This window comes from Gadus morhua, chromosome 2, assembly GCF_902167405.1.
Source record: "Gadus morhua chromosome 2, gadMor3.0, whole genome shotgun sequence".
Taxonomy (NCBI): domain Eukaryota; kingdom Metazoa; phylum Chordata; class Actinopteri; order Gadiformes; family Gadidae; genus Gadus; species Gadus morhua.
Window position 1 is genome coordinate 27,499,898 of NC_044049.1, and position 11,955 is coordinate 27,511,852.

At 45.0% G+C, this 11,955-nt stretch overlaps 1 protein-coding gene across 4 annotated transcripts; it reads left to right on the forward strand.

Annotated features, from left to right (window-relative positions):
- Positions 1 to 136: 136 nt before the first annotated feature.
- On the forward strand, positions 137 to 8,999 carry slc2a6 (solute carrier family 2 member 6). 4 transcript variants are annotated; one of them, XM_030349233.1, is made up of 9 exons: positions 137 to 266; positions 583 to 675; positions 2,374 to 2,642; positions 3,499 to 3,595; positions 4,099 to 4,198; positions 4,458 to 4,651; positions 5,271 to 5,446; positions 6,449 to 6,729; positions 7,109 to 8,999. In XM_030349233.1, the coding sequence occupies exons 1-9, from the start codon at positions 240 to 242 to the stop codon at positions 7,411 to 7,413; spliced, it is 1,542 nt and encodes a 513-aa protein (XP_030205093.1). In that variant the 5' UTR covers positions 137 to 239; the 3' UTR covers positions 7,414 to 8,999. The 4 variants fall into 4 exon arrangements, with proteins under 4 accessions (XP_030205093.1, XP_030205084.1, XP_030205112.1 ...); XM_030349224.1 differs by having other exon boundaries at positions 243 to 350; XM_030349252.1 differs by lacking the exon at positions 137 to 266 and adding an exon at positions 273 to 405.
- The last annotated feature ends 2,956 nt before the right edge of the window (positions 9,000 to 11,955 follow it).

Below are 11,955 nucleotides of genomic sequence, written 5' to 3' on the forward strand. Positions count from 1 at the left end.
ACCCACTGATCAGGGGAGTGGTGGTCTTCTGTTCTGCTTTCACTAAAGATTTCCTCATCTGGGAAAATCCATTTGAGATTGTTCAGCTTCTGCTTTCTGTCCCTGAGAAAAATTCGGTGGTTGCAAAACTCTGTCTAACCCCTACTAGGTTTGAGGTCTCTGTTGACATCATTCAAGTTCATTCATTCATGTTTTAAAAAGGCGACAATTTCCATCATGACGGACGTCGTGATTGGACGATGAAGGGGAGGGGGAATGAGTTAGTGGTGAGTGTGGTCTGGTCTGCTGCACCATTCCGAACCTCTTTTGCTGAGATATCTTTTCATCAGTTGGGTAATCACATTCGCAAAGTAGGCATTTTTATTCTCACATCCATGTGGCTCAGTGGTGGTCTATATAACCCCTGTAAGTTTCATTCTTACAAAGAGGACCAGAAAAAGGACTGTCTGTTTCTGGTTTAATAGGAACATATTGGTATCTGTTTGTTTTTTGGTATTTACCATTTCAATGTATTCAGTTGGTCAGGAATTACTCCTGCGTATCAAAGCAAGCATCACAGGTAACTGATACTGATACATTCAGACATCAGCCGTCATTATGGATCGCCGGTCAAAGGCTGCCGCCTCGGATGAGAACACTGCTCTGCTGGGCGGAGAACCGGGGACAGCTTCCCTGGTAGGTGAACATCTGACCCTCGTTATAATAACCCACTACATATCCTAACGTAATAATAACGTGACAAAAATATGTTCATATTATTATAATAATTAGTAGTACTACTAGCAGTAGTAGTAGTAGTTGTATTGTGGTACAAGTATTGGTTGTAGAAGTTGTAGTAGTAGAAGTAGGCCTAGTACTATAAGTAGTAGCTTACCTTTTCTTAAATTGATCCATAGGTTGGCTGATTCGTACATAGTTTATATCAACAAATATATTAGTCAAATAAATTTGTAAAAGTAAAAAAATGTTTATCCATAGATTCTGTAGTTATATATATATATATATATATTTATGCATATTTCTTTTCATAAATTACAATTAAGTTTGTATGTTATTAATGAACGGAGTCAATATATTAGATACACATATAGACCACTGGGTAACCCTTCACATGTGAACTCATCATACCCTCAACTGGCACAAAGATCATCAACCAACCTGGGACATACTGAAGTATCTATCTACGCATATTATATGCTTTCTTATCTTTATTTATTTGATCTTGTACTGTTGCTGCTTTGTGAATGTTGAGGAACCAAGCCTAAGATTTTTACTCTTGTGTACTGTACAATAAGATGTAATAAAAGTGATTCTGATTCTGATTATCAGTCTACGTCACTCTCGTCACTCACCGCTCTACGCGCATGTCGTTGGCAGAAAGAGACGAGAGCGACAAGAGCCGCTGTCATGTCTTGTTGTGCCGTTGGTTGCACAAACCCTTTTAAGACTGATTATCCCATTTATTCTACTTCTTGCTTGCCAACATAATAAAACAATTTAAATACTAAAATAATTATGCTTTTTCTTATTCGTATTGCATGCTTATTAAATGTTTACTCTGTTTGAGTTCATCGCCCTCAAAAAGTCGTCCCCTTTAATTACGATCATCAAACATGTTTTTGACGCCTCGAAGGGCATTATCCCGCTTATACCATGGTCACTTGCCAAGGGAAATAAATTAATATCATTCATTTATATTTTCATGCGTTTTACAATCCAAATATAAAGTTTTTCACATAAATAGGACGGACCGTAGCTACGACTTGGCAGCGGGAGGGATTCTAGTCCGCTGAGCTATGAGCCAGAGAGCTAACGTTATGGATTGTACATATTCATAATTCGAAATTCGTCCCAGCCTTTATACCACAGATACTCTAGGGTCTATAGCATACAACTGCGTTGTCTGATTACATTTTAATTCATTTTTCACAATTTGACAGCTCTCGTTTTGAAGAACAATCACCGCGCCATTCGTTTCAATGGGCATCGCGACGGTCTATACTTTCAACATAAAGTGTACATATTTATTATTCGAAATTCGTCCCAGCCTTTATACGACAGATACTTTAAGGTCTATAGCATATATTCGCAGTGTCTGATAACAGTTTAATGTAACTGTAAACTGGCAAAATCGCTAATTAGCACCGCAACTGCAAATTCACCGCACGGAGATAACCATGGCAACCGGTCAAACAAATGTTCTTTTTGCCATCTTTCTGCGCGCGCATCCGCCGTGTTGATATATATATATATGATATATACTGTAAAAAAATTTGTTAGACTATGTTTGACCTCAAGTGTAACAAAAGACGCACAATGCACCTTTTCCACCTGTGTCCCTCCAGTCCTGACCTGTGACCTCTTTCCATCCAGGTCAACAATTCCCGACTGTTCCTGGCCGTCTTCTCCGTGGTCCTGGGCAACTTCAGCTTCGGCTACTCCCTGGTGTACGCCTCGCCGGTGCAGACCGCTCTCCAGGGGTCTGAGGACCCGCGGCTCCAGATGGACTCCACGCAGTACGCCTGGTTCGGCTCCATCTACTCCCTGGGCGCCGCCGCCGGCGGGCTGGGCACCATGATGCTCAACGACATGATCGGCCGCAAGATGAGCATCATGACGTCGGCGCTGCCCTCCGCGGTCGGGTGGGTGAACCTCTCCCTCTGCGTTTCACACCCTGTGGTGGTCTCGTAAGGTGGTGCATTAATCAAACAGTACGGGTGACAGGAATAAGCATCGACCCCACGATACGATATTACGATTTTGTTTGTGCCAACACGACATGCATTGCGATTCTTTCAATGTTGCGATATTTTACGATTTTGTGTTTTTTTTTCCGGAGGGGCTGATTCAGACATTTTTGTCCACACACACTGCCTCTCCGGGTATAATCCGGAGGGGCCAAACAATCAAATTGACTTATCTGGCTTAAGTCTTTATAAAATTCATATTTTACTGCATCATATTATTACAGTAATTACATACACTAGTCCTATTTAAAGTGGAGCCAAACCCCCACATCAAACACCAACTCTTGGATTAGTTTGCAATAGACCACACATGCTTTTTCATACATAGCCAAGCTCATATGGTTACCAGATCCCCTTAACCAAGTAAGTGCTCATGGAACCTGAATTTAAGGGGGGTATAGAGAGGATTCTGCCGGCCTGCGGGGTTTCCCTATAGGACACCTCTCCCAGTGTATACGATTATGTAACAATCCTATTCTTTATTTATTTATATTCATAAAGTCGTGATATCATATGACTGGGTTCAATGCTATTACACAGTTCTTCAGTATTAAGAGTGATTGTTCCCATTTGTGACCCAATGTCCGCCAGGTTTAACAGAATAACACGCGTTTTCCGTGTAATTGTGTAATGCACCTGTTATTGTACCTGTAGTACTAATATACACGGATGCTAGGGATTGTATATAAGGTATTACAAACTGTATTGCAATGCACAGGGATCATGCATTATGCCCCTCCCCCCCCCTCAGGTACATGCTGATGGGCGGAGCCTCAGACAGGTGGATGCTCCTTTTAGGGCGCTTCCTGACGGGCGTCGCCGGGGGGATGACTTCTGCCTCCATACCAGTAAGACGTCCCGATGGTGCTACGGACCTTATCGGGCTCCGGCACGCTTCTGCCTGCATTTGATTCTACATGTGGGGTGCTCTTGTGGTTGAGTGCGCGTATCTGTGCGTGTGTGTGTGTGTGTGTGCGTGTGTGTGTGTGTGTGTGTGTGTGTGTGTGTGTGTGTGTGTGTGTGTGTGTGTGTGTGTGTGTGTGTGTGTGTGTGTGTGTGTGTGTGTGTGTGTGTGTGTGTGTGTGGATGCATGTATGCATGCTTGTGTGTGGGTGCATGTGTGGGTGTACTCACTCATGTTTGTGTGTGTGTGTGTGTGGGTGTGTGTGTGTGTGTGTGCGCGCGCGCGTGTGTGCGTGTGTGTGTGTGTCTGTGTATGCATGCATGTCTGTGTGTTGGTGCATGTGTGGGTGTACTCACTCATGTTTGTGTGTGTGTGCGTGTGCGTGTGCGTGCGTGTGTGCGTGTGCGTGTGTGTGTGTGTGTGTGCGTGTGTGTGTGTGCGTTCCAGGTCTATATCTCAGAGATATCCCACCCGGCGATCAGAGGGGCCATGGGTTCCTGCCCACAGATCACTGCAGTGTGTGGGGCCTTGGTTCTCTACGCTCTGGGTGAGATGGAGGAGCCGTGCTGTGTGGTTCTATTATTGTGTTTTTGTCATGATGTGCTGCGTGACTGTGTCATTTTGTCACGGTGTGATGGTGTGATGGTGTCATGGTGTTGCTGTTGTTTGTCCGAGGTTTCACATCTCTGTGCGAGCGCCGTCATTCGCACCGCAGAGTGAAGTGAAATGGGAACTGTGTGTGCGTGTGCGTGTGCGTGTGCGTGTGCGTGTGTGTGTGCGTGTGCGCGTGTGTGTGCGTCCTTCAGGCACCATTCTGCCCTGGCGCTGGCTGGCGGTGGCGGGAGGGGTCCCGGCGGTGGCCCTGGTGGTCCTGGTGGCCCTGATGCCCTCCTCCCCCAGGAGGCTGCTCTCGCTGGGCCGGGAGGAGGAGGCGGAGGAGGCCCTGCGCTGGCTGAGGGGGCGGGACTATGACGTGCAGACGGAGCTCCGCGCTGTGCAGGTGAGAGCGGCTCACCTGCTCGTCCCAACTACGTTCCCATCGATTTTTTGGATCGAAACGTACCTCGATACCACTTTTACCGCAAATGTAGGGGAACGTTTTTTGACTAGCAACGAGAGCGAAGAGGAAACAAAACAAGCAACCCTGGAAAGGATAGATACATCGCTAGCTCTATGCTGTAATGTTTCACAACCATGTAATAAAAAGGCGTGTTTTGTTGCGTTAACATGTCAAAATATGTCTTAACCCGCAAAAATAGGTCACGTTAATATATCTGACCAACGTGATATCCACGACCCACAATGGACATGTAATGTTTGGAAAAGCCTTGCTTATTGTGCGAATTACAATACATTTTTATTAAAATCGTACCCTGATACTCTGCACACGGCGATCTTGGAGGTCAACAGGACAGATTTCTGGGGTTGTTGGGCAAATTCTTCACATCACGACCCAAAAGTTACTGTTATACCGGAATACTAAATCTGACAAACAAGTTGAAACGTACTCTATAATGAATACAATCTTCACAAGTTATAATGGGACACAAATCGATCGGATTATTGTAATGTATCTATCAATAAGTGTTGCGCTGAAGACATTTGTGTGTGCGTTACAGAACAGCATCAGATCCCAGAGGGGCCTCACCCTGAAGGAGTTGGCCACGCCCGCGTACTACCGGCCCATCCTCATCTCCGTGGGGATGCGATTCCTGCAGCAGATGTCGGGCATCACTCCCACTCTGGTCTACATGCAGTACATCTTATCCACAAGCAAAGTAGCTCTGGATCCCGGGTAGGTGACGCGAAGGATCCCTTCTGGATTTTACAACTTCTGTTTGGGTCGTCTACAGAATTGTTATACATATATTATTTATATACTGCCCTTACCCATAGACGTTTTGGCAGTGCCGGCCCTACATACACATTAATAACAGAAGGGGGCACCAAAACAGCCTGATGATCATCATCCTATTACTTATTGTTTTAATGTAAGCACAACTGCTGCCTCCATGCCAGTAAGTTAGACCAATGTTTGGAAGGTTATTTTACTGTGGCCGAAATGTCTCTCCCGTTCTTCTGCCTACATACGAATCGGCGTGTGTTTGTGTTTGTGTTTGTGTGTGTGTGTGTGTGTGTGTGTGTGTGTGTGTATGTGTGTGTGTGTGTGTGTGTGTGTGTGTGTGTGTGTGTGTGTGTGTGTGTGTGTGTGTGTGTGTGTGTGTGTGTGTGTGTGAAAATCCTATGTTCGGCATTTTTATTTCCGGATGTTCCGAAGAGCTGACGTCAAGGAAGAAGAAAGTGATGTCGCTAGGAATGCCACCAGCCAGATCCATATCAGAATGTTAATTAGAATGCCGACATTCATTCCGTGAATTTGCTTTCGAGCAGATCATAGATTCTGAGCATTCCACTCGCTAGCATTACGGAAAGCATAGATCGTGAATCTTCCCATCAGTTGTTGATGGGACACTAGTTATTGTTAAACCGTCCCGAATATTTCAATCGAAAAATCAGAATCGATTTGTTTGTTTGTATTTGTGGCAACTATTGGAGGAAACGGCCAGGTCATGGGTGGGTTTACACTGACTTTTCGGAATAGGATTGGATGTCGTTGGCATAGCACTGCCCTCATTTATGAGCGCGTGTACACCGCAAGAGGACGCTGGTTTGCACAAACATCGTTCATGGTCACCGTCGACACAGACGATATTAACCTTTAATTATCATTCTTTTGTCGCTGTGAGACTCTTTTCTCACAGCGACAAAAGTGAAACAGTTGTTGTACGCCTTTCAGGATCGCCACAGTCATCGTCGGAGTCATCCGCCTGTTCTCGGTCGCCATAGCAGCCAGTTTGATGGACAGGGCCGGACGTAAGGCCCTGCTGTACACCTCCAGCATGCTGATGATCCTGTCCAGCCTGAGTCTCACCATGTACTCCCACGCCAACGGGTGCCCCCCCCCGCCGGCCCCACCCAACGTCACCCACCTCCCCCAGCACGGGCTCGACTCCCTCGGGGTCGCGCCCGCAGGCCTCAGCCTGGTGCCGCTCTTCCTCGTCATCATCTTCATCTTCGGTGAGTTCACTACGAGGGCTTCGGTGAGTTTGGGGCCTTCTACGGGAAACAAAGAACCGGGAACCGACCCAGGCTGATGTGGACCCTAAAAGGTTCCCCGCCCAACGATCCTCATGTGCATTACCTCCACGAGTACCTCAGCAGTCCAGACAGAATGACCGTGGACGTGTGTGTGGCTTTATTGAACATTGATTCCTTTAGTGTGGGCGAGTTGTCTACACAGTGTTTGGGCTATGTGTATTTGAGATCAGATATTGCCTTGTCAAATGATTTGTCAAAAGATCCCACATGAATTCCTGGTAACGGTGTTTAGGTATGTCAGCAGAACAGCCCAAACCCTGACTCAGCTTGTTGACGCCGTGCCGGTTGTCTCCTATAGGCTACGCCATGGGCTGGGGACCAATCACGTGGCTCCTGATGGCGGAGGTGCTGCCCCTGGTGGCCCGGGGCGTGGCCTCGGGGCTGTGCGTGGCGGTCAGCTGGCTGACGGCCTTCGCAGTGACGCACTTCTTCATTATCCTGGCCGACAGGTACGGCCTGTACGTGCCGTACCTGTGCTTCACCGTGGTGTGTGTGTTCTGCCTGCTCTTCACGGCCGTGCGCGTCCCCGAGACGCGGGGGCGCACGCTGGAGGAGATTGAGAACTTTTTCAGAACCGGACGCACTTTCACTATCAGCAACTAGTGGTCCAGGGTTGGGTTCATGAGTCCTGTGAGCGTGAATGAACAATCACGTGCACACGCACACACGGAGGTCAATGATTGGTTGAGATCGGGGCTTGGAAGTGTTTGAAATGTATGTTGTATCTTACCCCAACTTGTACATTACCTACTAACAGTCAAGTTGCAGGTGCTATTTCCTGAATCTTCTGGAATTCTTATCCTCAACGAAAAAGTGTCAGGGAACCTGGCTATAAAAAGATATGTTCACCTGTTCTCCACTGTGCCTTTGACTTGAAACAGTTCTCTGTTAAATAATATAAACAAAAAATGATCGTGGTCTGTACTACTTCCAAAAGTTATTTTGCGATGATCATGGTGTGCAGTACTTCAATGAGTAGTGTTTGTGCTATGAGGATCAGAGCGACCTGTGTTTATAGTCTACACTTGAGTCTTCTCAATACAACAATATCCAGAGCTCAGAGGAAGCTGTAGCAACAAACTCCACCTTGTCATTACTAGGCAACAACAACTACTGAAATTAGGGAACCTGCTTTTAGCACAAAGTTTAAAGTTTAAAGGAAACGCCTTAATGAGGGACAAACTGTAGTAATGATGACTCAACTGAAGGGTGTAAACGCAGGGAGTTTTAATGTCTAAAGGCTGCTGAAAGTGCATCGGCTGAGAACTTGTTTGGCAGACCTAGACCTGCTGGCTTTAAGGGCGTATGGGTGTAGCTTCAGAACATTTAGAAGAATGGGTTGCCTGACGATCAAGGGAAACCTTTTGGACGGGAGTCTGAATCTACAGTCAGACTCCTGGAATCAAAGGCTGAAGGACTGTCTGACGGATGACGGATGGGGCCGGTGTGAGCAGCCGCACCCGGCCCGGGTCAGGGTGGAGGCAGCACGTCTGGTGTCCGTCGAAGGATGCGTGTGCACAGGTTAAACCAGCCATCAACGCACACACTCAGAGAGAGATCCCCTGCACGGCCACGTGGAGCACCAGCGCCAAGTCTCTATCTAGAGTCTTCTAACAATAAACTGGCTTTCAACATCCCCGTCTGAGGCCTTTGTCTGATGGAGCCCAACAAAAGCCCCCAAGATGGCGTGTTGTAGCCCCTAGGTGGCGTGTTGTAGCCCCTAGGTGGCGTGTTGTAGCCCCTAGGTGGCGTGTAGCCTAGCCTTGCTATTTACAGAAACCAAGATCTCCCTACTAGACACAGCAACAATAGTAACCTATCTTCACCCGCACATTACATCATCAATTGAATATGTCTTGTAGAGTCCATGCATTATGGGATGTCTTACCTCCCCCATTAAAATCCATATAATCCCACCAACTCTTTAAAAAGCAGCTTAAAAAATATCTTCTCTTTTCATGAATCATTTAATCACTTCCTGTCCTCGCCCTTGCCCCACATCTTTTTTCTATCCACCGCATGTATTTATTACATCTTTTCCATTGAACTTTGCTTAAGTTTATTTGTTTCTTATAAATCAGATTTGATTGTGATTATTGAAAAGGCTGGAACTCTTCTTCAAGCCTATTGGGCTTCGTTCCCTCCATGCACCATAGATGTTGATGTGTGCTAAATAAATAAACTAAACTAATTAACAGTAAAGATTCACATGTCTACACATCAACAGTAAAATAAACCAGTTGGAGAAGTCCTATTACTACAATGACATCACTTGAATTCCCTAAGCTAGCCATTAAAGAAACACCAGTGGTACTCATTGTCTGAAAACTAGTCAGAGGAAAAATATATATGCAGTATATTGTATCACTTGTATACACACAAACACATACACACACGCGCACACAGACATGCACTTACGAACACATTCATGCACGGGGGGATTCTCACCCGTCATATTTTTGCAAGTCCAACTCGAGTCTCAAGTCTGAGGTCGTCAGTCCAAGTACCCACTAAACATTTTTACCACAATGGTCAGGCCCGGTTCCAGAACAGAATGCCTTGGGGTGCATCTGAGATCACAGGGGGTGCACCAGTAGCTACTATACTAAAACCAGCTACCCAGCTTCAGTTCAGACTTCGCTTTTTTACACATAGGCCTTTCCTACCATAGACAAGCACTTCTGCGTAGTTCTACTGACATGTTGGGACAACAAACAATTACTGTGCTTAAAAGATGGTATCATATCATGTGTTGTGATGTGGAGAACATTTCAGCTGCAACATTAGCTTATTGATATCTTAGATAGCTTTGAATATGAGATAGGATATGTGTGATGTGTGAGGTGTAAAAAAGAACAGAATTCTACACTAAAAAAATAACATGTGACTGCAATTCAAAAATAACGTTTATTTTTTTATAAATTGTGGCAGGATATTTGACATAACAAATAATTGTACATTGCCACTTAAAAATAAAACAGATTTTAGCTGAACAAGGAAAGAACACTTCAGACTTTGAACTTTGAACAAAAACTAATCAGTATAATACTCTTAAAGTTAACACGATTGTAAATAAATGCAATAAAAAGAAATATGGGTTCTTATGAACATAATACATTTAATACATGTATTGGATATCCAACGGATATATAACTGTTGCTGCCGAAGAAGTTCAACGTCACTACCGCGCGCACCATAGATATGGGTGTATGGCGTCACATTAGTGCCATAATTCACTAATGTGATAAAAGATGCATTCGGGCGTATTACATTATTCCACACGCGTAGATATTAACTGCGAGCGCGCAAATGATCTCTGCGCGCGCAAAACAGCCTCTCGCGCGCGCAAATTACCTCAGCGCGCGCAAAACAGCCTCTCTCGCGCGCAAATTACCTCAGCGCGCGCAAAACCTCTCGCGAAAGATGTTTTACGCTCTCGCTCGAATTTAATTTTGGCACTATGGGGGAGGGAACCAAGGCAGGGCGATACGTGAAACGGCCAAACGTGATTGGCCGTTTCTGAAGCGCGATATTTGATTGACAGCCCTCCTCACATTCAATTCTGAATTGTACAGTAAATGGCTGAACGTATTGTAACTCCAGATTCTATGAGTATAGGCGCAGCCTTTGAAGTGTCGGCCTCATTGTCCTTTAAATAGCTGAAGAAAAGCTGTTTATTGGGAGCAGAACGTCCGCCGGCGCCCGGCTATATCTGCGAAATGCGGACGTCGTTGAGGCACGCCGCACGCGGACGTTATTGAGGCCCACTGGTGTTGGTGGTCGGGGATTACAAATTTTCAGTGCTACGGCTCACGCCTAGGGATAACCCAATATCGATAGCCTTAAAAGGCTGCCCCTATACTCATAGAATCTAGAGTTACAATAAGTAACTATCGTTTCAGCCATTAACTGTACAATTCAGAATTGAATGAGAGGACAGCTGAGGAGGGCTGTCAATCAAATATCGCGCTTCAGAAACAGCCAATCATAGGAAAGCCCGCCCTGCCTTGGTTCCCTCCCCCATAGTGCCAAAATTAAATTCGAGCGAGAGCGTAAAAACATCTTTCGCGAGAGGTTTTGCGCGCGCTGAGGTAATTTGCGCGCGCGAGAGGCTGTTTTGCGCGCGCTGAGGTTATTTGCGCGCGCGAGAGGCTGTTTTGCGCGCGCAGAGATCATTTGCGCGCTCGCAGTTAATATCTACGCGTGTGGAATAATGTAATACGCCCGAATGCATCTTTTATCACATTAGTGAATTATGGCACTAATGTGACGCCATATCACACTGCTTAGTGATTTGCATGGAACATCTTATTATGGCGTCACATTAGAGCGACAACATTGCAACCTCGAGTGTGATATTGCTTTATACAACATCGGACATACTAGTAAAATGTACTGTTAATAATAATAATTGACAATAGATTGTGATTTGTTTGTTTATTTAATCATATAAACGAATGAAATTGCTTCCGGCAGCAAAAATAGATCCCCACTGAGCGGACTGTTGCCAAGCAACATATAAACAAAACACCATACATAAATGCGGAGTGATTTTGTCAGTTTGGTGAACAGTCAGAGAGATGTTGGATGCTCATATCTCAACGCTACTTAATGGAAATTGTCACAAGTTTCATTACAATTTGTTTTGTGAGCAAGTATTTAATTATTTTTATCATATTTATAAAAAAAAAATATTTTTTATTATTTTTATTTTTTCAATTGAGGGTGCAACAATTTTTTTTGGGGGTGCAATGCATGCTTATGCACCCCCGTAGAACCGGGCCTGACAATGGTCCAGTCCAGGTCATATGGGCCTCTGTCGTAACTTGACCCATTTTCAACCAACTGCAATTCTATCATATGGTAAATAGGCTAAATTGATTATATGAACATTATACCAATATTGTAAAATCAAGGCCAAACATTAATTGTTAACTGGCCAGCAGGGCAGCTGTCAGGGAGACCAATAATGGCAACAGCAATTTGACCGTATGTGGAATCAATATTACTTGGTTATGTGGACCATATATATTATATAAATGTCCGTTTTGCAGTCAAATAATCGCACCACCAAACATTCAGTCAGGTTAAGGGAGACGCACACGCAACCTATTCAACCCACAATTGGCAAAACACAACGTAATA

Bases quoted from the DNA above. Each gene is read 5' to 3' on its own strand.
- slc2a6 (XM_030349233.1), top strand. From the start codon at position 240: ATGAAGGGGAGGGGGAATGAGTTAGTG. The intron at 267-582 runs GTGAGTGTGGTC...TGATACATTCAG, and splicing joins GGAGGGGGAATGAGTTAGTG to ACATCAGCCGTCATTATGGA. The intron at 676-2,373 runs GTAGGTGAACAT...CTTTCCATCCAG, and splicing joins AACCGGGGACAGCTTCCCTG to GTCAACAATTCCCGACTGTT.